Source organism: Homalodisca vitripennis, chromosome 3 (genome assembly GCF_021130785.1).
Source record: "Homalodisca vitripennis isolate AUS2020 chromosome 3, UT_GWSS_2.1, whole genome shotgun sequence".
Taxonomy (NCBI): domain Eukaryota; kingdom Metazoa; phylum Arthropoda; class Insecta; order Hemiptera; family Cicadellidae; genus Homalodisca; species Homalodisca vitripennis.
The window spans coordinates 56591561-56617474 of NC_060209.1; the positions used below are offsets into that span (position 1 = coordinate 56591561).

The 25914-nt window shown below is 31.7% G+C and overlaps 2 protein-coding genes across 5 annotated transcripts in view; one reads left to right on the plus strand and one right to left on the minus strand.

Moving 5' to 3' along the window:
* The window catches only part of LOC124356922 (cGMP-dependent 3',5'-cyclic phosphodiesterase-like), a 44409-nt gene extending 29416 nt beyond the window's left edge, over positions 1 to 14993 (plus strand). The window contains exons 13-16 of the mRNA XM_046808223.1: positions 613 to 782; positions 1477 to 1622; positions 7917 to 8107; positions 10351 to 14993. Coding sequence (XP_046664179.1) covers positions 613 to 782; positions 1477 to 1622; positions 7917 to 8097 — 497 coding nt within the window. The 3' untranslated portion in view covers positions 8098 to 8107; positions 10351 to 14993. The remainder of the gene's footprint in view (positions 1 to 612; positions 783 to 1476; positions 1623 to 7916; positions 8108 to 10350) is intronic.
* Positions 14994 to 21466: 6473 nt separating this feature from the next.
* Positions 21467 to 25914, minus strand: part of LOC124356923 (cGMP-dependent 3',5'-cyclic phosphodiesterase-like) — a 39368-nt gene continuing 34920 nt past the window's right edge. For all 4 annotated transcript variants that reach the window (XM_046808225.1, XM_046808224.1, XM_046808226.1 and 1 more), the window contains 2 exons: positions 25598 to 25743; positions 21467 to 22239 (listed from right to left, as the gene is read on the minus strand). In XM_046808225.1, the coding sequence (XP_046664181.1) occupies positions 22062 to 22239; positions 25598 to 25743 (324 nt within the window). In that variant the 3' untranslated portion in view covers positions 21467 to 22061. The remainder of the gene's footprint in view (positions 22240 to 25597; positions 25744 to 25914) is intronic.

Sequence of the window (25914 nt, forward strand, 5' to 3'; positions counted from 1 at the left end):
AACTGTAATGTTGGAAATGTTTATAATGAAATTGACAATGTTTGTGCTTTTAATCCCTCTCTCGCTTGTGACTTGAATTAACTTGATGGCTCAGTGCCACTGCAGAACGCATATCAATTTGCATTAACTAAACCAATTCTCAATAAATTCACGCATTTTAAAATAGAATTTGTACATAAAAGGTTTTTGAGTCTTATTAAAATATTTTGGAATCCTCTTATGTCTAGTTTGTTGTTCATGTACAACTTTCTATACAATGTTGTACTGTTATTCTGTACATTTTTATATTAATTAAGATGATGATATAAACTCATAACAATACAAATTAATTTTATTTTAAGTACTGATTTAGTTATCTCACTTTACTATCGTTACATTCCCATTTTTATATGTTTGGTGTGGTAACATTAATATATAAAGGAGAAAATATTTAATGATATATATTTTATATTTAAACACTATTTTAATTTTATGTAATTATGTGCCAGTTCTTCAATAAAATGAGCACTTTTTATAAGTTTGATAAACATCAAAATATAATATTTGACTAAATGAAGTACGTATGAAAATTAATACATGAGATATTCATAATTGTAAACATTGATATTGCAGCAACAGACATGGTAGTCCACTTCAAGATGTTGAAAGAGGAGAAACAGATGGCTGTGTCTGGGTTTGATGAGAACAATGAGCGACATCGGGAGTTGTTGCGTTCATTGATCATATCTTGTGCTGACATCAGTGATCAGACCAAAGACTGGGCAATGTGTGTTCGTGTCGCTGTGAGTTATATACGTTATTATTAAATTATAGTGTTCATACCATTTCGTAGATAATGCTGGTCTAGGATAAATCCTGCGTCACGCAACTGATGTTGTGTTTAGTGAAGTCAGAGACAAAAGATCACTGCGAAATGTGTACGTTAAAATCCACCAATATGTTACATTACTTACACTCCTATTACACACATTGGAAGAACCACACCTTGTTGTTTGGTTTATGTAAATCTTGCCATGTTAATATGTAAAAAATAATAATCACACTTAGTTCGTTTGTTTCATAAAACCAATTTAAGAATGTTCACTAGCGCTCAGCCAAATTCCATGTAGTGAAATACACTATGATCAAGTTTGATTTTGCTTGTATAGAAATGAAGCTTCATGAAAAATTTCAAGTTTTAGATTAGTTTGTTCTCAAGATACTATGTGGACATAGACAGGCAGATATGAAATAAAATAATTCAAGTTCCTCGAGTGATAGGCTTTGCTAATTCTCAACAATAAATGTTATCTGCTTATAAAATTGTGCATATATTACAAAATCAGACTAATTTTAATGAATCATGGTTTACAATACAACTGACATGGTATTATTGGGAACATTTTGATTATATAAATTTTTAGAAATTGTTATTGTATTTATATTCTTACAATTGGAAATGATCATTATATGATACAATAATCACTGCTGTTTCAGAAACTAATATACAACGAATTTTTCACTCAAGGAGATATGGAAAAAGCAATGGGTGTTGATCCCATGGAAATGATGGACCGAGAGAAAGCGAAAATCCCTGATCTTCAAGTGGAATTTTTATCACATGTTGTTGTACCTGTGTATGAGTAAGTTTTAAGTGTCCAGAATTTTTTAATTGTTGGTTATTTTATAATTTAGTTACATCAATGTTTAAAAATGTACAGATTTGTAAACGATTTAATTAATGATTGACCATTTGATTGACGAAACATTTTTATTTTATTTCGAGGATAAAAATAGATTCATTTTATTTAATTATATAGTGAACTTTTCATGGCATAAGCAAATGGGGAGAAATAATGCATTGTGATGACATGCATAGTAATATAATTGGTTTATAGTAATTATTATGATTTTGACATATGGGGAAAAATAGTATGAAAACTAGCTGACCCGGCGAACTTTGTCCCGCCTTAAAGGCAATATCACATGATCACATTTTTTACTTTTTAAATTAGGATAATTGTAAATAAAAAATATAATTATTCAATGATTCTTTATTTGCCATTTATTGTAGCACCTTGTGATAAACTACATTTTTTGTTTTTTTTTATTAGGCGCGAAAACAAATAACGCGGATGGTCTTCCGACCCGTGGACATGCCACATTTAATTGGCCATGGGAAAAACATGGATGTTTGAGATTAAGACCACAAACTTTCAACGATTGGCCTTGAGACTTATTTACAGTCATGACGGATCGGAAATTGAAACCGTTTAAACTCAAATGGCATGTCGGGTGGGATCATCGGGATCCTCGGAATGAGAATTTCCTCACCTTTGAGTATTGTGGTGTAAATCAAATTGTTCATCAATTTACTTACCACCAAACTTGTTCCGTTGCACAGTTTTGGTTGGTATAAGTTTCGAAGCATGATTACTACAGAACCAATATTTAGTTGTAAATTGTGCCAGGTACATCCAAGGAGTTTAAACATTCAATTGGATAGTTGGTGGCATCATCTTAATTTGTTACACAGTCAATAGATTTGAAAGAATGCAGTGTACCAATGATCTCATTCTGAATTATGTAGTTTAAGTCATCTACATCTTTATTCTTAGCTGCCAAAATTGCTCGCTCACTCAACCATTCATTATTTTTGAGGTTAGTAATGATGTTTGGGAATACTTTGTTGATGAGTTCGTCTTTCGATGAGACAAAGTTACAGATATTCCGGGGAAATGAAATCAATCCGCTCGATTCGTCGACAGGTACTCGACCATTACCGATAGTCAACAATTACTCAGAGAAATCTTCAGCAGATGTATCGTTCAGCAATGCAACTCTCATGTTTGTTGTCAGCTGAAGTTTCCTAACATAGCGCCATAGATTCGATGATTTGAGGCAAGCGTTTATTCTGTCGGCAGCAGTCGATCTGGGAATTACTGGCAATGTTTGGCGGAAATCGCCAGACAGTAAAATAGTTGCGCCTCCAAAACATTTTGAGTCATTACGTAGATTTTGCAATGTTAGGTTAACTGCTTCCAATGCACGTTTATGCGCTATTGTGCATTCGTCCCAGATGATGATTTTCGATTCTGATAAAACTTTCGCCATAGCGGAGCGCTTTGTAATGTTGCACGTTGGTTCTTCAATATATTGAAGATTTAACGGCAATTTTAATGCAGAATGTGCCGTACGACATCCTTCTAGCAATGTGGCTGCTATTCCAGAAGAAGCAACTGAAACTGCAATGTTGGATCTTGCACGAACAGTGGCTAAAACTACTGACATGAGGAATGTCTTACCAGTTCCACCATGTAAATATAAACCACCGTTTCCATCATCAATTGCCTTCATTAATGTATGATAAACTTCCTTTTGTTGGGGGTTCATCAGGGGCACATTTGTTTGAACTACAAAATCTAATTCCTGGTGATCATATTCACATTCCCATTCCAATTCTCGATTAAATGCGTCATTCATTTTACGATTTAGCGCTGGCATTCCTAACCTGACTAATAAACTACCACACATGAGATAACTCATGTCTTCGATCAAGAGCAAGGCCCGATTATGTATCTCCTCATTCATTTCAAGATCGTAATTTATTGAACTGACACGAATTTGATGTAAAATATCTTCTGCCATATTATCCTTGTATTTGTGCCACAGGTTAGATGGGTTCGATGGAAAGCATGTCGAAATGATGATAGCAAATAATGTACGTATCTGACTTGGAGATGCAGAGATAACTGCTTTGAATTGTAAAAAATTAAAATTTGATTTGTATTATCTGGATAGTAAAGTATATGCTTCACAGTGATTGCAGAAACAGTGAAAAAAAATTTGCTGTTTCTCTAAGCTTACTCTATGCTTTAAAACTATAAATGTAAAGAAATTTAAAATGGTAATTAAATGATATAAACATAATATTTCTTTTGTTGCATTATATATGTTTACAAAGAACAGCTGATTCAATTTGAACAGGCCCTTTCACTTAATAACATATGTTTGCTGTAATGCATTTCTTACGGGTATTTCCGTAACTTTTAGAGACCAGTGGGGCGGAATCCTGAATCGGGAACGGGATAAAAAGTATCCTATGTGTTTCTTCCAGTTCTTAGCTACCTCCCTACCAATTTTCAGCCAAATCGGATCAGCCGTTCTTGACTTATAAGTAGTGTAACTAACACGACTTTCTTTTATATATATAGATATGGAATTATTGTATGATTTAACCTGACACGAATAAAGTAATGTACATATTAAAACTATGGTATTGCTTTCAAATCTGATAAGAAATATAATCCCATGTGTAATATGGGAGGAAAGTAAAAACTATGATTTCAATTAGTGAAACTTAGTTTTAAAATCAGTGATTATATCTTAAAATTGACTATTATTAATAGTTTTCAAACTTGTATATGTAATAAAATAACGTTGAATAGTGTATAACTTTGGGATGTTAAAATAATCGATGTTGTTTTCAGTTTCATTGTTATTGTTTAAATGACTAATTTTATTAATGTGTTTATTAACCCTAAGAGTGCCAGAGTCTTGTGTAAAATGTGAGAAACATCTTGAGAGTATAAAGAGCTAAGAATATCTAGAAGATCTAGTGTAAGGATTTTACCCTTTGAGTGCCAAGTGCTTATTGAGGGGGTAGTGTGGTCTGTAGTAAGCATTTATGACAGGTCATACCCCTCTCCCTCAGTGCTAAGCACTCTTTTGGTATTTGTGTATCAATCAATCACTTATTTGCCCATTATACATACAATGTCACAGGTTTACAATATATATATATATATATATATATATATATATATATATATATATATATATATATATATATATATATATATATATATAGGTTTACTTAAGAGGTAACAATGTATTTGTTACAAATCATATCACTAAAATTAAAGTATATAATTATAGAAAGTTTCTTGCATGTACATGTTATATGCAGTTACCAAGTCAGTTTACTCTCTAGACATATGGCTAATAATTTTACACATTCAGTTTCATTTCCAAATTGAGTAACATCACTGAGTAACATCACAAAGTAAAAGGCTGACAAACTCAGTGTTACTATAATTTACCTGTAATATATTTATATTGATCCTGGATTTAGTCAGCTTTACATCATTTGTGAGACTCTCTGCTGGCAAAAACTTTGTTGTAGTAAAGGAAAGAGGTGTCGTTTGCATATAGGTTGGACATTATCGGAATGTTAAGGGGTAGTTGATTGATAAAGACCAAAAAAAAGGAAAGAACCCAGGATTGAGCCCTGAGGAACACTTGAAAGCATGCTTTGAAAGTTAGAAGTGTCATAAGATCAAATCAAATCATACTTTATTCACAATTTGTACGTAAATAAACATACACAAATTACATTGAATGGTGACATCACAGTTTTTGCTTAAAATTATTTACAATATACTATATTAACAATGACTTAACTATCTTATGAAACTTTATAAGAGATAATCAAAAGAATACAAAAACTTTTCATAAACTCCATAAAACTTCAGTTTGCTGCAGATTGTACTGTGATTCAGGATATAAAATGCTTTACAGTGATCAATTAGACAGGCACCCATGGTTTGTTTTTGTTCAAAATTGTGAACAGCCATGTTAGACACAAAACACGAGACTGATCAACCAATATGGTGTCAGTATTCAACTGATGAATTAAAGAAACAAGTTTGCATGCATGAAGTGCCAGTAATAAGAATACTGGTGGTATTATAACGAATTGGTACTTACTTTTCTAAATTTACATCATAGATACCAACCTTACAAACTTTTGTCATGAATTGATCCAAGTTGACTGTAATGTGAATAAAGTAATTCCTCATATATGGGTGTGGTCTGAAAAGTTTCCGACCTCAATGTGAAGATGGCAGCACTACCAAGTTTTGTTATTCATCTGTTGACAGTTACTCACCAAAGTGTCAGCCATTTTAGATGCATAGTTTTTATGTAACAGTCATTTAAGTGAGTTAATGTGGGTTTTTTTTGGTGAAAATAGACAAAATTGAGTATCTAGCTGTAATTAAATATTTGTTTTTGAAAGGCAATACACTTTTGCAAATCAAAGATGAGTTGGATTTTGTGTATGGGGATTCTGCACCATCATTTATCACAGTGAAATTTTGGGCTGCTGAATTTAAATGTGGCCGTAAAGAACTTGGGTGACAATGAACGTTCCACAAAAACATTGCCAAAGTACACCAAATAGTGCTAGATGACCGCCGAATTAAAATGAGAGAGATAGCAGAGATTATGAACATGTCAAAAGAACATGTTTGTCAACTATTAAATCAACATTTAGGCATGAGAAAGCTGCCCGCGCATTGGGTGCTGCGGTTGCTCGCGTTAGACCAAAATCGTGTTAAAATGAACATTTCCAATACATTTTTGGCACGGTTTAGTTAACGATTTGGCACTGATTCATTACTTTATATGAAACTTGGATACACCATTATATGCCCAAAACAAAAATACAGTCCAAACAGTGGACTACAGGGAGGAACTGGCTCCAAAAAAGCAAATACTGTTTTTCGGCTGAAAAGTGATGGCGACTGTTTTTTGGGATAATCATGGGAGTTATATTAATCAATTATCTTCAATAAGGAAAAACCATTACAGGAACATATTATGCATTATTACTTGACAAGCTAAAGGTAGAACTTGTAGAAAAATGGCCACATTTGCAGAAAAAGAAAATCCTGTTTCACCAAGACACCGGCTTACACCTCCGTGGTTGCCATGGTAGAAATTCACAAATTACTTTGGAATTAGTTTGAACTGCTTGACCATCTTCCTTACTCACCAGATCTAGTCCCCAAGCAACTTCTTTTTGTTCCCTCATCTTAAAATTGTAAAATTGTACTTGAAGGACAAAGATTTTCATCAAATGAAGAACAATTATTTTGCAGAGAAAAATTCTGAGTACTATTTGGACGGGTTACAGAGATTAAAGATGAATATTTTTTGAAGATTTGAAATTCAGCTTCAACTCATCATAAATAGCAATGAATCACATTGCTATTTTCCTTTGGTTTCTGTTTTATGTGTTTCCATTTCTTAGTTTTGATTATCATGTTAGGAAGTATCATAACAGATAGGGGCACAATAAGAGAAGAAATAGGAAACAGAATATGGAAGAGTGGAAAGTTTTTCAATATGGTGAAGAAGATTGTGTGGAGTTGGAACATTGGGAAAGAATCAAAAGTATTGATGTATAAATCTTATTTCCAACCAATTTTATTATATGGAGCAGAGACGTGGACGTGGACTAAAAATGATTTAAGCAGATTGCAAGCTGCAGAAATGAGATTTTTAAGAGGGATAGAGAAGACTACAAGAAGAGATAGAATAAGGAACGAAATAACCAGAGAGAGATTGAAGGTAGTTTCACTGCAAGAGACAATGGAAAGAAGAAGAATACAGTGGATGGGGCATGTGAAGAGGATGGGAGATAATATAATGCCTAGAATAGCACTGGAGAAGGAGGAAAGAGGAAGATGACCAAGAGGAAGACCGAGAGGAAGATGGGAGGATCAAGTGTGGAAAGACATAGAGAGAAGGGGACTACAGAAGATGCAGGTGGAGGAAGAGGAGAACTGAAATGACAGACAAAAGTGGAGGAGGCTGTGTACGACGACCCGTGATAACGGAAACGTCAGATGATGATGATGATGATGACAGAGATTAAAGCATCGCTGGAAGAAGTGTGTAGAGGTATGAGGAGACTATGTTGAAAAATAAAAAAATTATTTCAGAAAAAATTTCTTTGTTCTGTTGGAAACTTTTTAGACCACCCTCATTAGTATTACTATTAACTTACCAAAAACACTCTTTATCTCTATGTGATGCTTGTATTTTTATGTAGCGTGAATTGTTTTCATATATTGCTTATACTATTTCAGAGTACTGATTTCTCTGTATCCAGAGACAAACCCATGCCTGGACAGCATCCAGAATAACTTAGTCTGTTGGCAGAAGGCCATTCCTTACTTCCAGGACCAAACAAAGGATGGAAAGTCAGCAATGGAGATCCTCTCTGACTCCAAACTAGACAACATACTTGACTGGTCTCTAGAGGAATGACTTTAATATGGTACAATTTCTTTTCTGAGAGTTATGTTTATAAATTAGAGTATGTTTGATTTAATATATCTTATTTTAGCTATACTGTTCCATGTTCAATGAAATAATAATAATAAGTTATGTACTAAAATCCAGAATCTAAAAATCTCAAATTCAATTCCAAATTTAAAAAAATTCCCGATTCTCAAACTTCAAATCATAATACCTTTTTTATGATGCTATTCAATCAAACTAGCTACCTGCAACATCATTTAGCTACAAACTTGAAAGCGATGGGAGATGAACATGATATTAGTCCAATAAATTAGTAATGTCATGAATCTCATCAATTTTGATTCTTGAATCTGAATATTTTTTGAAGATTTGAAATTCAGCTTCAACACATCATAAATAGCAATGAATCACATTGCTATTTTCCTTTGGTTTCTGTTTTATGTGTTTCCATTTCTTAGTTTTGATTATCATGTTAATATTTGTTCTATATCAATTGTAATTTTGAGACAAATGTTGTGTTTTTTAATGAAGGAAAACATCTTAAGCCCTTGCAATCAGTCCTAGAAGGACCTTTGAATCTCCCTTACATATATCTAACACTCACATCTGAGGCTTCTGAAGAAACCAACCAGATTTGTGAGCTCTTGTTCACTGATGTCCTTTGAGCTCAAGATATAATCTCTTAGAAATGTTGTACGGGTTTTATAAATTAATAGTCCTGCTAGTTTAGCCATATGTGCTATACTGATTCTTCTGCCACTCCACAGAATCTGCATTAATCAGTCTGGCCAACCTTTCATCAGATGTTTTCAAAGAGGCCCATATCCTCTCAGCATCCCAAGTACTATTTATATATCGTCTTTGCTTAGATCTAGGAGTTTAGACCACCCTTTAGCATATGATGAGATAAACACTTTGATCATCTGAGTCCTGAGACCTTTCTACAAGTCTCGGATCTTCGGATCCGATCCTCTTTTCTCAGATATTTACTAGAGCTTCACTGTAGGAAAAGGCTACTCCACAAACCAGCTTTAGCCCTACCAAAAAGCTTTCAGAGACAATTGTGATAGAATGACTAAAGATTTACCATTAAATCTTTGAATAAAAATTAGTACTTTATTCTAATGTAGTCAAACATGTCTTTTAGATTGTATGTTACATAAATTAGAGATAAATTTAACCCTTTGGGAAGTATTTACGTTCTGGAATGTCATTACATGATTTTTAGATAATAGTAAAGATGTTGAATCAAAAATAGTAAGAAATATTTCTTTTTATTTTCTTTGTCTTAACACTTTATTTATCAAATGAAACATTGACTTTTAATAAAAAAAAAACAAAACATTAAAGGACTAAAATTTGTTTTTTGTATGAAATTTTTCAAAGCATGGATATACACATAGTGGAACATCACAACTCTAGGAAGTTGTATAGTTCCTCTTCTTTTCTCTGGTCGAGAAATGGGAACAGATGTAGCATCTCTTCTAGATTTTCACTTCTTATCTTCGGGTGTTGGGAGAGGGTGAGGAAAGTGTCTGAATGTGAGATAGAGCGGGTGTTTGTCTCTGGTCCTGGTAACAGATGGCGACGGTACAATTCTCAATGCAGTTGGAGAATAAGCATGGACTCATTTCCCCCTCCACACTCCTTACCAACCACTCCTCAGTCGCCACTTTACCACTCGTAAGGGGGTATGTGTGACATAACAGCTGTTTTACAAACCCAGTAATAATAACAACATCTGTTAACAATACACATTTATTAAAATACTTCTTAATTATACTTACATATTAAATAGATGCAATGTTCTATTCTTAACATAAATAATAATATTTGTTATTCCATAACATCGAGAATAACAAAACATAGCGTGATGCTACAAAACCAATGCAGGGAAGCAAAAAGCACTTGGTTCCCACTTTTGTCTTCTAAAGGAAATAGATCAAGCAGTGAAGGAGGGGGTGGCAGTAGGCGTGGTCGAGCTCCTGCTTCTCTCTCCCCCTATGCTCAAGAAATCTTCGTGCAAGTCGCTTTCGAAGTGGCTCATCTATAGTACAACGTCTTAGCTAAATGACGTTCAGAACGTTGCTACTATTTTCATATGAATTTGAAAATGACGTTCTTGAACATCAGTACTATTTTATAACAAACACATAATATGCTTGTGAAAGGGTTAAAGTATTGATAATTAATTTTTGTATGTGAAAACTATTTATATTCATTTAGTTATGTTATTTTAATTACAAATTTTGATTGCAGGTAACAACTTCAACAAAATGCCAAGATTCCTTCTTACCCATTATCTATTTTATCTTGTTGATGCATAGTAGAAGTACCTTTTTAGTAAACTATCTGATGCAGCCTGAATAAAATATAAACATGTACCGTAGTAAATGCAATAATTTGAATAGCAACTGTTGTTGAAGCTCAGAACCAAAAGCAAAAGGTACTATTACGAGCTTACTTGGTAGAGGTAATTTTACTTGTGTTCAGTTCACAATGAACAGACAAAGGATACTATTTTAAGTAATTAGCACAATTTATGACTGTTATTCTCTCTTGTTCTTGTTATTGCTAAAAGTACGTTGTTATATAAATTTTCCTTAGTTTTCCTGCAATTTGATCTCTTTATAGTAAATACAACATGTAGTTCCTTTGTAGTATTTATTCTGGTCTGTGTTTGGATTAAAATGCTAAGAAAAAACTATTGCTACTCAGCTGTAGTCTTAAATGGTGTTCATAAGTGTCTCTTCAGTTCCTGTTAAATGTTTCATAATACTAGACGAGACCACTGACGTGACACGAGTCTGAGTACAGTGTAAAGATTCTAAAACACATTGAACTAGCGTAGTAGCATGCGATTAAATGAAAACATTGTAAAGTATATACTCACGATGTTCCCTCTGAGTTATAAACTCTGTAACATTAAACCTAATGATGTTGGTTCAAGTGACAGCATGATATAAACCTAGCTAATCCAAGCTACCCACTAACATACAGTTGAATGAGAAACTCACCCTAATGAAATTAACTTTCACGTAAAGGTCAGGTTTTCACTACTGCTCATGTCACTGCAGGTGATGTCTTAGTTTTTATACATTGTACCACAAGATAAGTGATCATCCTGTTGGTAAGTACCCGACATAATGCAACGAAAGTCTACCGAACTTACTATAACTTCTTTCCCGGATTAGTGTCCTTTGTAACTTTGCTACACTTTGACATAAAATCAATAGAGTTCTTCCATGGACCAAGATAAACCTTTGTAGCAAGTTTGAAGTCTCTAGGACCTTTCTATTAAAAGTTACCTATCGTATAGATGGACAGACATACATAGAACATAACAGTTTTAAAAAGTAACTGCTGGGTCCTTAATAATCAATAAATGTATTTATGCCCATCCACTGGAGGTGATAGTTTATTATTTCGCTAAACGATTAATTCTTTTATGATAAATGACTGGTCGGATTATTAATTGGGCGAAAAAGTACAATATTTGTACATCATAAAATTATATGATGGAACTTTATAATATAATTTCAAAGTTTATATTAAGGAGATCTAAAACATTCCAGTATATTTTTATGTGTCTTAGAATCTATTAAATTACATTTAAAAAGACTAAATTTGTAAGAAACATTTGTATTCTTCTTAGCTTTTATAATAATTTGTTGAACGCTCTATTTCTGTAATAAATATTGTACCTGTAGTCAGACTGGCAATGAATTGAAGGTTGTAATAGAATTTAATATCATGTTTTCTGTGAGATACCTGTGCCTTGTATTGTTGCTTTCATTGAAACTTGTATTTCATAATATGTATTACAGATTTTTACTATAAAAAACCCACTTTAAAACTAATAATATTGTTTGAAAATCTATTATAAGTATGATTATAATTTGAATGTTGTGGTAAATAGTATTCATCCTTAATTCCTAGTTTCTTCTTTTCTGGACAAGATATAAACAGTGTAAATATTCGGCAACCAGATAAATTTTGGTAAAAATAAACTATTAATTCACACTGTTAGTTCCACTCTGATTTAAGTGGAACCTTCTATATTCAAATTAGAATATACATTTTCTCCTTCAAAGTTTAAAAATATGTATGGTTGCAATGCTTAGAAAAAGAATAACAACTGATGTTACTTTTAGTTGAATCCCATTAGAAGTTATGTTCAAATCAATCCCTTATTTTTGTTTGAAAAATTACAGTTCATATGCAAACAAGAGACCCAATATCTTAGTTTTTCTCACCTTTGAAATAGTACGTAAGAACGACACTAGGGAACATAAACAACAGTAATACTGATTATTTGAATAAACTCGTGATGGACAGTTAGAAACCATCATTAACTCTTTTGGGATCAAATGGTTATAACCATCAGTACTCTTGTAACCACTTTCAACTACTCTTCAACAGGTTAAATATTTTCAACTTAATCAAATACCGTATTGTAAAACTCGGGTGATTTTATATTTGTAATCTCTGTTTATTGCGGTACACTATTCCCATTGCTAGATTGGATAGTAAGATACAAATATAAGAACAAAATCAAACTGTATCCATATTAACTAAAATTAACATGCCTTGTGCTTTTCAATTTAAAGATTATTAATACTCTGGATCTCTAAATTTATATTACAGCAGATTTTATATTAATTAATTGTTTTAGAGAAACTCATGATCATTTTCCAATATGATATGTTCTGTTAGAGCGATGTACTACGTTCAATACTGCTCAATTAATTTAAATTTAATAGTCCTTCTAGCACAGAAAAGTAGGTACATTATGTGACAACTGAAATATTAATATCTATTTCTTATGGAATTTACATGTAATCGATATCTCAAAACCATTTAAGTTCTAAAAATTATTTACTGCAAAACGTTTAGGAAATGTTATAGGCACTCCAGAGCACTTTATTTTTTCTCTAGGTCCATTAATAACTAAGCTGTAATTTCAAAAATTGTAAATAGCCACCAAATTGGACTGAAATGGCTGACAAATGAACGTGGCCGAGGTATTTATAAGATCAATTTTTATACCAAGTTTGAGGTTGTTTCAGCATTTCATTCACCAATTTTTACTTGACTGAAAAATTCTTCTGGGATTTACTTGTAATCGATATCTTGAAAACCTTGTTTAATAGAAAAAAATTTGTTTGGGAAATGTTTTAAGCATTCAAGAGCAGTTTTTTTTTTCTCTAGGTCTATATATAACAGAGTGATAATCCAATGTGGCTAAAAGTTATTCAGTTTTCCAACTGAAAATAGCATTGTAGCCATTTATCTGGCTTTAAAAAAAAACATCGTAGGCTTGGTTTAAAATGAAATTTTAAAAGCAATAAGCCTGTTCTAAAGGTGTTGTATAACCATTTGTTTTATGTACAAACTACTTTAATTTATTGTTGTATACTTAGGTCAATAGGAATTTCTTAGCCCTCAGTCAGGCACACATAATTGGTCGCAGTGTATCAGATTAAAAAAATTTATCTAAAGCCTCATTTTCACTTTTATAGAATGTTTTCACTTAAATATGCAATTTTGTGCTTTGACAAATTTTCTTTGTAAAACTGATGTAAAAATGATGTAATTGTTTTATATGTGTATATATACAATTTCAAGAAAGATCGATGAACAAAAAGTACTTGCTCTGTCGGGATTCTAACCTGGATATTTTACTTGCTGGCCCAGAATGCTGACTATTACATCATAGAGCTCTTGTACTTTTTGTCCATAAATAATTTTTTATTTGGCTCTATTCTGTCGCACACACATACGTAAGAGTTCCGGGTTCGAGTCCAGGTGGAACATGTACTTTTTGTGAATAAGTAGTCTATTGAAATTAAATTAGGCTATTACCATTTTTACCAATTTAAGGAATTTTGAACGTTGTTTGATAGGTATTTGGTCTTCCGATAATACAAGTATGTTAGTTTTGTTTTTTAAATGCATGTAACAGAAATGCCCAAGTACAAAATAATTGAAATGTAAAAATTAAGGGCTCTGTGTTGTAGTGGAGCACGCTCGCCCAGCAAGTACATTTTGTGTATATAATTACATTATACTACTTTTACTTATTGCCTTATCATTTTGAAATTTATCAATATTTTATAAGTGAAGTTTAGCACTTATATTTTAGTGTGTAGTATAAAATGGAATGTGTACCTGCAGTGCACCTGTATGATACATTTTGTTCAATGTTCCTTATGATAACTTTATCATTCAGTCTGTGATGAGGTATGAGAAATTACTTTGAAGAAGAAGGTGCTTTATGTGTAACATGTAAGAAAACGGAGGAACAATTTCTTTTGTGTATCTTTGTGATAAATTGCGACCAACCTCCTTGTACAAAAACTGAAGGCTATGAAATTGTGTTTATCACAGTATTCCCTTATTTTGAGTAAAAACGTTTTAATAAGCAACACTGTGTAGTATTAAAATATTTGTACACTTTTAGTCTGTTCCTTTTGTTTGTTTGTTTAATAACATTAATTTTAATGATTGTAAATCTGGATCATATTCAGCATTCCTTTAACAAACGTTTAAGACAACTTGTTAAGAGATAATTTTATTGTTAATTTTATTTAACAAACTGTTCCACTAGTCAGTACAAAAAGGAAATATTGGTGCTTTTAAAATCCTAATTGTTTTTGTTGTTATATTTTATTTTGTTTTGTTTCAATGTGGTTAATTTTTTAGGTTCTATCTGTATTGCCAGTTTAGTTTATTTTATACTATATTAAGTGGGTCTTGTGAGAATTGTTACAATTTGCGATGGATTTGCATCTATTTTTAATTTATGTTTAAGAATAATTTTGTAAGAATATAACAGTGGTTGTATTGTCAATATAACGTTTAGATGATTTTATATAGTAAATTTAAATATTTACAGTTAATTGCTTATGTTTGCTTCAGTCCTATGGAATTTAACCAGTTTAATCGGCCTAAATTGGAGTCGTATTTGGGAAAGCCAATTACTGAGAGTTTTGGACTATTTACTAAGACTGATTCTGTATTAATGACACCATAGGCTCAAATTATTTCTTGACCTTCAAACTTTCACTTCTCCCTTCATAATGTATCCAGGTGTCCTTTATTCCTTTTCCCCTGTCTATTCCATTCACTATTAGTCGGATTACAATGATGTGGTGCAAAGCCTCTAAGTGTATGAGTCAAGTTCTATCCTAGTTGTTGACAAGTGGCAGCACTTTTTTAATAATTAATATTTGATTTGCTTAGCATTTTAATTGTCTCTCAGTCCGAGATGTGATTTGTAATTTTATTTTAGAACAACTTTAGCTGGCACTGTCAGATCTAGTAGAGAAAGGACATATTATGCTTGAACAGTTTTATTTATTGTTACTACTGTGAAGCTGTGTTTGATATATACTGCAGATTGTTTTCTTAACTTAGAGATAATTTTGTTTTTTGTAATATTTGTTCAGTTTTACTTGTAAACAGTATTGATACATGAGTGTATAATTTTGAGTAGTTACATTTTTTTAAAGAATTCCGTATTGTTTCACAGACAAATATTCCTAAACCTACATTAATTTAAAAGTAAATTTAAAATTTGTAAATTATCAAAGTGTGGAATAAGTAATTTTCATTTTTGGATTTAATTAATAAGAGAGAAAAATAATGTATAATTAGTTGGAGTATGACGATCCTTTTACATAGGTGGTTAGGGCAAGACCTTATAGGAGATGTTAGGAAAAATTATATATATATATATATATTATAAAGTCCAGTTTCTCGTACAAGTCCACATCACTACTGGTTCAATGAAGAAATCAATCACCACAAATGAAGCTTTTAACAGCCTTTTGCAAGGCGATGCTCACGTATTTGGCCACCATATTCCAGCATTCCTGTCCTTGGAGCATAACTCCAGTGATAGCTCCGAGGACAGGAATGCTGGTATATGCAGTTTAGGTTTTAGGTTATAAACATTTTATTATTAACTATTATTCAAAAAAATTTCATCCCCAAACCTAGTAATAAAGAGATAAACCTAGTAATTAAAAACTTTTAACTGAGTAATAAAGATTCAATCTGCAACATTGTGATAAAGAAGAAATTGACAGCTAACAATACACACTTGCTGATGTGACTGACATCTGATAGCCAGCTGGTGTTATTGTTTATTTTGTTTACAATGAATGATTGTGTTTTTAAATGTCTAAGGGTGGCAGTGTAAGGAAGAATAAATCACACACTTAGTATTTGTTTGTCGTAACTTACATTTGAAAACTCTTGCAACTAACACCTGATGCTAAGCACCCTCAGCTGCCTGACATTGAGTTTGTTTACTATATTGTTTAATGCATTTGCAGTAAATTTTATCATGTTTGTAAATGACTAAAATGGACAGTATGAGAATTAACGTATTATGCAATTAGAATGCTTGTTTGTGGAGACGGACCCAGGGGGGAGTCCTTACTTTTGGCATCTGATAACCAACTGTCTGATGTAAGTTTGTTTACTCTGAATTATTGTAATTGACTAAAATACATCTGAAGAAAGACAAAAATGTAATCAATGCTTATGTTTACGTTTTTGTTATCATTTCACAATTCTAAATTGTTATTATTATTGTTACATTTTCTTATACTTTATTAAGTTTATAAAAATAGATTAAAACAACTTGTAATTTCCTAACAATGAGCCTGTAAATATATACTTACTGGCTATATATCATCTTGTCCATAACTTTTGCTAGAAACGTTGTAGAGAATATTTATTTGTGTTTCTACTGAATACACCTTTAAAATTACATGTCCTAAGATAGGGGTTTCAATTTGAAAATTAATAGTTACCCCCCTTGAAAAGGAAATACAAATTTTTTACCCTCCAAACCAATCCACAAAAAAATGTTAATGAGTATGGTGAATGTTGTACATTGATATCTCAATCTGTTTGAAATATATCCAGACATATCAGGACTTAATTTACACCCTGTATATATATATACATATACAGAGTGAGCATTCAAACTAACGTTTTAAATTAATTCTTAAAATATTTTTGGAAGCGAAATAACTGTGGATTAATTAATTAAAGGTTATTCTATAAATTTTTCTCATAAATTATTACAATTTTTGTACAACCTGAACAGTCTTTTTGGCATGAAAAATTTGAAAACCAAAGTTCTAAAAATATTAATCTAGTTTTTTGATGGCATTCCGATGCTAAAGTCAGCTATAATTCTCCTGTCACTTATGTGTGTGTGCGCACTAACTCCTTTGCTGACATGGAGATTTGTTGAGATGTTCCATTTCACCTTTGTCGGTGAATGGATGGAATTTTGCATCAGGAACCATCTTTCAACAGCATTCCAATATAACCAAGACCAGAATCCGTATGGTTTGACTTCTACATAAATCTGAAAGTTTACATTGGTTACTACAATTTTATTATTGAGCCAGTTAGTGACAATCAGTCTTACCAAGGCTAAAACTCGGGTTTTCACTTCCACACTCTTCCTTCATTCTTGCTCTCCTTAATATATGTACTTGGGTATAATAACGCCTCTAGTTGTTGTCAACAACAATAGTAATCAACGTATGTTTCCAGGGTTGCTCAGTTTTGCGATCGTTGATGTAGTTGGTAATATTTTAAAACATCGAAGTGAACATATATTAATATTTCAGAGTTAGTTCAAACTTCTATTTTATTGTCACGGACATGAATGGTGTGTAATCTAGTAGGTACAGAAGCTTCACATATCAAGCTATACTATATATATGTTGTGTTTAGAGTGTTTATGTTTTGTTGGTGCCATATCATAGAGCTAGTCTTTACAGAGTTATTTTGTGTATTAGATAGTCATGTAGTTGTGTATTGTGTTTTATTAGTATTAGTTTTCTGTTTTTAGATTTAATGGACTGTTGAGGCGTAGTTGATTACCAAAACTTGCAGATGTATTTCGGGATCTAGTTGATTTGAGATGATGTTTTTTGTCAGATGAGCTGCATTTATAGTACAACAAATCGAGTTTACTGTTTTGTTTAGTTTATAATGAAGTTAATATTTTCTTTTATTAGCAGTAAAAAATAAAACCGTTAGACAACTATATTAATAAATGAAGGCATTTAATACTTGTTATTTAATTTTTTGCAAGATAGAAAAATAAAATTATGAAATAATTAATAACTTAAACTTACTTTTTATATGTTACTCAATATGGTATAATTGTGGTATTTTCATGTACCAATTTCTAAGTTTGCTACTCTCAGTTATTCAGGTTTTGTACAATATGTTTATCCAAAAAAGTTTTTCAGTATTATTGGAATATACACATATAAAAAAAACTTAACTTTTCTCGCAAAATATGAAAGGTTGCACTAATTTGTTAACACGCTCACGACAATCGGGTACACACTGGGCTTTCGTAAATCGTGTTGTGCATCCAATGGGGTACACGTTGGTATGCATTTCTTCTTGCCTTTTTATTGTTTGCCTATCTTGGTGGTTTGTTAAATTTGATCCCGTGCTTAAATAAATACCTCAGACTTTCACATACCCTGTCGTGTACATGATCGCTTAATTCTTTGGGTACCCCTTGGAGTACTCAGAAAAACATTGAAAAAACATATTGAAATAGTTTTTTTGCACAAAATTGCGAAGCCTACATACATTTCTTGTTTTACTGAGACTTTAACACACAAAACAACTGATTATGGTTTCTTGACATTATTATTGAAAAATTTAATGGCATATAAAAAAGTTTGAAAATTAGGTGTCATTGTGAACGTGTTAATGAGGTACATACAAACTTTTATTTCTTATACGATCATTCAGAGAGTAAGTTTCTTTTATTAAGATAAACACAATATATTTATATTTTAAATGGTTACAACTTTTGAAAGAACAATTGATTATTTCTCTACAAAACTTTCCATATAAACTTAAACATTGAAATCAGGTTATAACACCTAGTGAATAAAATTTTATTTCCTGTACACCTAACTATCCGTTAATGATGGACAGTTGGGGGAACTAACGGAGCGCACATAAAATCAAATAAGATTATCTATAATTGTGAACTTCTTATTTTCCTTAACATTTTTATTGATTTTTTTGTAACAAGATCATTGAATTTATTAAGACAGCCGTACCTTCGTCATAAACCAATTGTTTGTCCTTCCTGAATTAAACCACACTATTTTCTTAATGTACCGTCATTCATAATGTACTGTGCAATAGTCACAGTAAGGTTCCATGGGTTGAATATTTTACCCAATAAATCAAATGAGAGCTTGAAGCCTGTGACTACTGCATAATAAAAATAGCTAAACAGCACCACCGAAGATCATGTCATTATCACCCATTCAATAAACTGGACAGCAAAGAAACAGACTTTCTGAATGATCTCTGTGACTACGTCTTTTTAGAAGTCACGTTCTAATTAACTATTCAATAGATTGTCATAAAGTTGTTGCAATAAGCTGAGGAGAAATGCTTCCTGTTTACAAGATTAACATCATACTATCTGTAATCATTTATTACTTTAATCAAATACTAAAATACATGTTTGAATGTAAACATAAAGCACAAAATCAAACGTGATTTAAATAATTTTGGTTTTAATCAATAACCAACAATTTTTCTTCAGTTACATATTTTGAATAATTCATTTTAACCCTTTGGATGCCAAGCAAATTTCAAGATTCGTTTTGAGTAATGCCATGCATATGAGCTGTGGGTGTTTCCTGAGTGCCAGTGGTAAATGGCCTATAACAGCCAAGTGTGCCAAGCACAAAACAGCTATTTTGTTATGTTAGACTAAAAATTGTATAACTCCTATCCTAATACTGATAAATGGACAATTTTTGTTTTGTTTTGTAGGTTATGAAATATACTGTTATGTAATAACAAAGTTTTATGATAATATCCAAAAAATATAAATAAGTAAACTAAAAAAAAAATAAAATAAAAATAAAAAACTTTTATTTTTATTTTTTTTAATTAGAAAACTTAAATTATTTTACTATTTATGTAAACATATGTTACATTTTACATTAGTATGTATAATTATGAACCAATATAGAAAATTTCAGAAAGAAATATTGATAAATAAAAGTTTTATAAGATTTTTAATAAAACTTTACATTTGGACTAAAATGCTAAAATATTGACAATGTAATGTAAGAACATATTGTAAGGACTTTTCTAAACAAAACTATATTTATTAAACTAGCATTGAGATGGTTGAAAAACATTGGTTAGGACCCTAATGCATGTTCACAAAAAATAAAATCATGACAAATAGCCTATTTTTTTAAATATTATTTGCTTTTACTCACCCTCAGTTATTGAAAGGCAGAAAAAGTCCAATCTTCAATCACTCACTATTTTTTAGTGCCTATAGTCTATAGCATAGGCCTATTGAAAAATGTTACTAAGTCTATAAAAAAACTATGCAAAGAAATGTCTCTATATAAAATATATACATTGTTACATAAACGTTCAGTCTATTTACACTCGTGGCGGGGGAGACAGTCAAGGTGGCAACCCCGGGTGCACTTGACACATAATGTCCTGGACCTTATACTATAACAAATTATATATCAATTTATTAAGTAACTCTTCCCCTTTCGTTTGATGTATCTGTTATGAAGATTCGCTTACTATATGATTTAAAAAAATAATATAATCGCAAAGCCGAAAATATCGGCCCGCGGCACACTTCGGTTAATCGTAATGGGCCGAAAACATCGGCTCTCGGCACACTTCGGTTAAACGTAAAGGGCCGAAAATATCGGCTCTCGGCACGCTTTGGTTAAATATAGTGAGCCGATAATATCGGCCCTTGGCACCCAAAGGGTTAATTGGCCCAAAATATATATAACCCTAGAAAAGATAATTGGATACCAGTATTGTATGTTACCGTGGTAATTATGAATTATATTTCTTGCAATAAATAACTTTATATTATCAAACAAAATATTTTTGTACCTACTTGTTACAGTTTAAAAATTAATTTCTCTTGTATCATTTGCTTTTATTTTGTCTTCATATGAACAAATGTTGGCAGAATCCATTAGAAGTAAGTTTATTAGTTCACTTGTAATTGGTATGTATTTGAGTCATTATGCTTTTAGCTTTACAGACAATGGTTGTAAAAACTAGTTTGTTAACTAGATAAGTATTTTAGTTTAACATTATCTGTCTTCCATTTGTCATTTTACTTTATAATTTAACTGTTGACAATTAAAACTACAAATGAGTTCAATTGTGCTTATTTATTTTCTTCCTCTCAAAATCTACGAATCATGGACACTTAGGACCTTCAGGATCATTTCTTCATTTTGGATATTTCATCTGTGTACAAAACGGTCTCAGGAAAAGGACAAAGTTGCAAAAATTATCATAGTCAAAATGTTTTATTTTAAGAAAGTATACATTACAGAAAGCAACTAATTTACTCGTCTGATAATAACATCACATTCAATAAAAAAAGTTATTTTTTTAAGATACAGTGAGGTATTTTATTTAAAGTGAACTATTTTATAAAGTACTTTATATGAATTGTTCAATTTTGCTTGCTAATATAACATTGTATTAAATAGTAACAAGTTTTTATGAAAATAGTATTAAAGTCAGGACATTTAAGTTTTACTTAACATACTTTGCAAGAACTTACTTCAATATACCTTCTGAAATAACATTAAATTAAATAACGAATTGAATTAATAATGGTGTAGAATAAAAATGTTAGTTTTATATTAAGAATGCTTTACAGAAATGTTTAACATTATCTTCTAGAGTTCGAATTTTAGGTGTCCATAATTGAAATTACAGTATAACTTCAAAGAACATATTTGTATAATTTATATAAAAACATCTACTCACAATTGAAAATTACTTAACAGTGGTGTTGCAAAGTCATCCATTGGCGTTAAAATAACGTACATAGCAGCAGTTCGTCCTAAAATTAGTGAGGATCAAATGTAGACTCATCACATTTGAGGCCAGAGGGAGATATTGTTGAGCTCCTTATCTGAGAGGATGTCCAACTGATCTCTACCGAGGAGTGTTTGTGATTCAAAGTATGGAGTTGCTTTCTTCCATTTTACAAGATTTTGCTGCATATTGTCCATGCACCCTTGAGTTTCCGGATAAATTGACAGAAGCACCCTAACATAATAAATTACAAATTATTATCAAAAAGAGGCATTCAAAGAAAAATTGTAATGGCTTATTTAACTTGAGTTTGACGGTAACAAAACCTATGTTGACAAGCATGTTTTTTACTGATAATTTGAAATTTTTACAGTCTTGATTATTGAATTAATGTATACACAAATACAAGTTTTTTGAAATTTAATAAATAGTGTATAGATAATGTAATTCCTTTTTCATTTTGAATAAGTTTTTCCATTGTGTAAGAAATTAAAAAGTCTAAAAAGGAAATTTATGAAATAAAACCTTAAAACAATGGGAAATAATTTATGTAAAACATTTACCAACAAATGTGTTACAAATGAAAAATAATAAAAAGTACACTTACACAAACTAGCATAGTTTTTATTGCTAGTAAAGCTTGAGTTTTTCAGACAAAAATATATTTAAATATTTTGTGTTTTAGTTGAAATAAAGCAGAATGCTGTTCCAGTGCCTCAGTTATTCTTGAGTAATACTGCTGGATTTTTTGTAATCTACTTCTATATTACCCTGGGTATATTTTCTCCTTTCAAGTGCGTAACCTTCAGTTCCAGGCTCTAAACATTCACTCTATACTTGCATTTTTAGAGTGCTAAATACCTTTGTCTTTACGTTGCTATACGTAAGTCTCCTTTGAGCTCAAAGAATGTTGCTTGAGCAATGAGTTCTGATTAATGTTGCTTAAGTATTTTGCGTATACTAAGGGCTGCTCCTAGGATTGTAGGTCCCCAAGGCAAGAGATTTTTGGCCTCCCTTCTTGGTTTTTCAATTGTAACAAAATAAGTTAACATTTTAGTGTGTCGTTCATAAAGTAAAACGAAAATGTCTCAAAATTACCATGTATGTGAATGTAGTACAGTACAATACACAGGTAATGATAATGATATTACCTTTATTTCATAGTACAACTGCATCGCTACATTCAACATTTTTACATGTAAAATCAAATTAAGCCTACCAGTATAATCATTCAAACTCATATCTATTGATAACTCTGTTCATTCACACCAAACTGCATGGTCTCAACATCAGTTCCAACCCCATTCTGATTTTTACATTTATGTTAAGAATTCCAAGATGTAGTTAAGGGCGAAGTTAGAATTTCAATCTTCCCGATAGCATCTCTGCACCACTCTCTGAATCTCAATTCAATTTTAATATTTAAAAACTTTCAAATCTATGTTTTGAGCAGTCATTTCATGCAACAAGTGAGGATAAAGTAACCCATAATAAGTTATCTTTCAGACTTCAGAGAAACAAGATTTTGTTAGGTTATGCAAGGCAAAAATGCCTGATGGAACCTTTAAGCAACCATTGCTTATCTGATTATCCTAAGTCAAATAAATGACCATCAATGTGCATTCCAAGGAATTTTCTATAGAATGAGTTTTCTCTACAAGGGCATCTTCCATTATCACTAAGGCTTTAGTATTATTTGCCTGGTGCAGATAACGGTTTTTGTTTGATTAGTGTTCCAGATTAATTTCTGAGAAATATTGATTGCATAATTTCAGTGCAGTAAAACACTTTACCTCCAAGTTTTCAATAGAGTTTGCTTTAAAACAAAGAATTTTGTTGTCAGCATATTGGATTACCTCTCCATTTTGAATAAGTTAACTCAAATTGTTGACATAAATTAAGAATAGTAAAGGTTCAAGAACTGATCCCTGAGGGACTCCATGGGGCACTTTGCTTCTACTAGACATGACACCTAATATCTGCACACACTTGTCCCTGTGTTGAAGGTAGAACAACACCTACCTCTCTAGTCCCTTGATATCTAGGTTTATGAAGTTTGTCACTGCATTAACTGTGCTCCTGTTTTTTCAAAATCTGTATTGCTGCTGAGAAAGAATTTATAATCTCTGCAGAAAGTTTAGCAATCTTTCTAGTAAAATTTTCTCAAAGATCTTGCTCAGTAGAGATAAAATTGAAATAGGGCAGTAATTCCTAGTTTTATATCGGTCTCTTTTCTTGTGTATTGGAATTACCTTGGCCGTTTTCAAATAATTTAGAAAATGTCTATTTTGAGAAGAAAATTTAATTAATTTTGTGAGTGGTGCTACAATGTGCTTGGAGCAACGCTTCAGTAATCACACGGACATGCCATCAATGTCTCTTTAGAATGAAGTCTATGAATTAAACTTGCTGCTTCCCCCCCTCTCCCCCAATCAACATGAGGCAGTGCAATGGAAACTATCTGAGCATTTTGTGTTCTAGGGTAGAAGAGCCTTGTAAACAGAGTTTTTTATGGTAACAGGAACAAATTTTATTGAAGAGGTTTACTACTTCTACTGGGTTTTCAATAACACTACCATTTAATTTTAATGAAATTTGTTGGGAGCTTTGAAAATCTTTCCGTTTATGAAACTGTTTATAATATTCTACTGTCATATGTTTTTTTGTCATGTTTTAGCATTATGAATGAATTTCCTGAAAATATTCAGATATGCTTTTGTGTAAATTGAATGATAAAAGTTTAACTTATTCTGAAAAAAAAAAAACAATACCACATGTAATCCAGGTATATTTAATTGTTTTTGACCTATCCTTAAGGATTTTTAAAGGACAGGAAATATGCAATTAATAATGAAAACACCTGTTTTTTTAACAGGCACCAAACATTCCATTTTATGAAAATAACTAGCTAATGAAAATAATTATTGTATAGTGGTATGAATATGGTACATTTAAGATTTTTCCTTTAAAGGAGGTGAAAAAAAGTAAATTAGACTATGACATACTGATATAAACATGTTTAAGTCCATCAAATTAAACTAAAGAAAATTTGTACGAATATTCTCAAAACCCATTATAAAGAAGTATAAAACATTTTCAGGTCTCTAGGGGTGTTTTTTCCAGCCTCAAGGTGTGTTTTATAACTTCAAACATATGGTAATCTATAGACATCAGTTCAAGAGTCTCCATATTCTAAATTCCTTAGTGATTCTGAAATCCTGATCCTCCAAAAGAGCCAGAATATTTTGATGCCATGCTGTGTTTTTGAGATTGCTAATGGTCTTTGGGTCTGCCCAAGCTTTAGTTCAGAGACTAGCTTGGATGACTTCGCTCTTCCAATGGATGTTATTCTTATCATACACAGGATTGCCTTATGTTTAAAATGCTCAGAAAAAATACAAAATCTCACTGGAAAGACTGTTTGCAGCAACAGCCAGGCCAATTACCATTAATGGAACCAAGTGCAACACTATGAATTCTATTTACTGGTTCTGTAATAACTTTGGTGAGTACTCTAAACACACATTGTTTTTGCAAAATGAGTAAACTAGTTGACCTTATTACTGGTTTATTAAAGAAACAAAATACTTACAGAAAATCAGGTATTACAACATGAGATAAGAAATCCACTTGTAGTTGTGGCAACTTTGCTTGACTGCGGTCCATCATGGTAATGGGCTTCTGGCCCAGCCGCTTCTCCTGGTCCCCTTGGGCGAAAAATTCTGTGTACACCAGTTTCTGTGGAATTTGCAATGCGATTATGTCTCCAATCTCTGTGTTGTTAAGATCTGGTTACATATAAGAAATTTAAAATTTAGCAGTGCCGGACATAGATGTATTTGAAAGCTAATAGAATATGGTGAGAATGATAGTTAAAGCAGTAATTACAAATTTGCAACTAAATTTGGA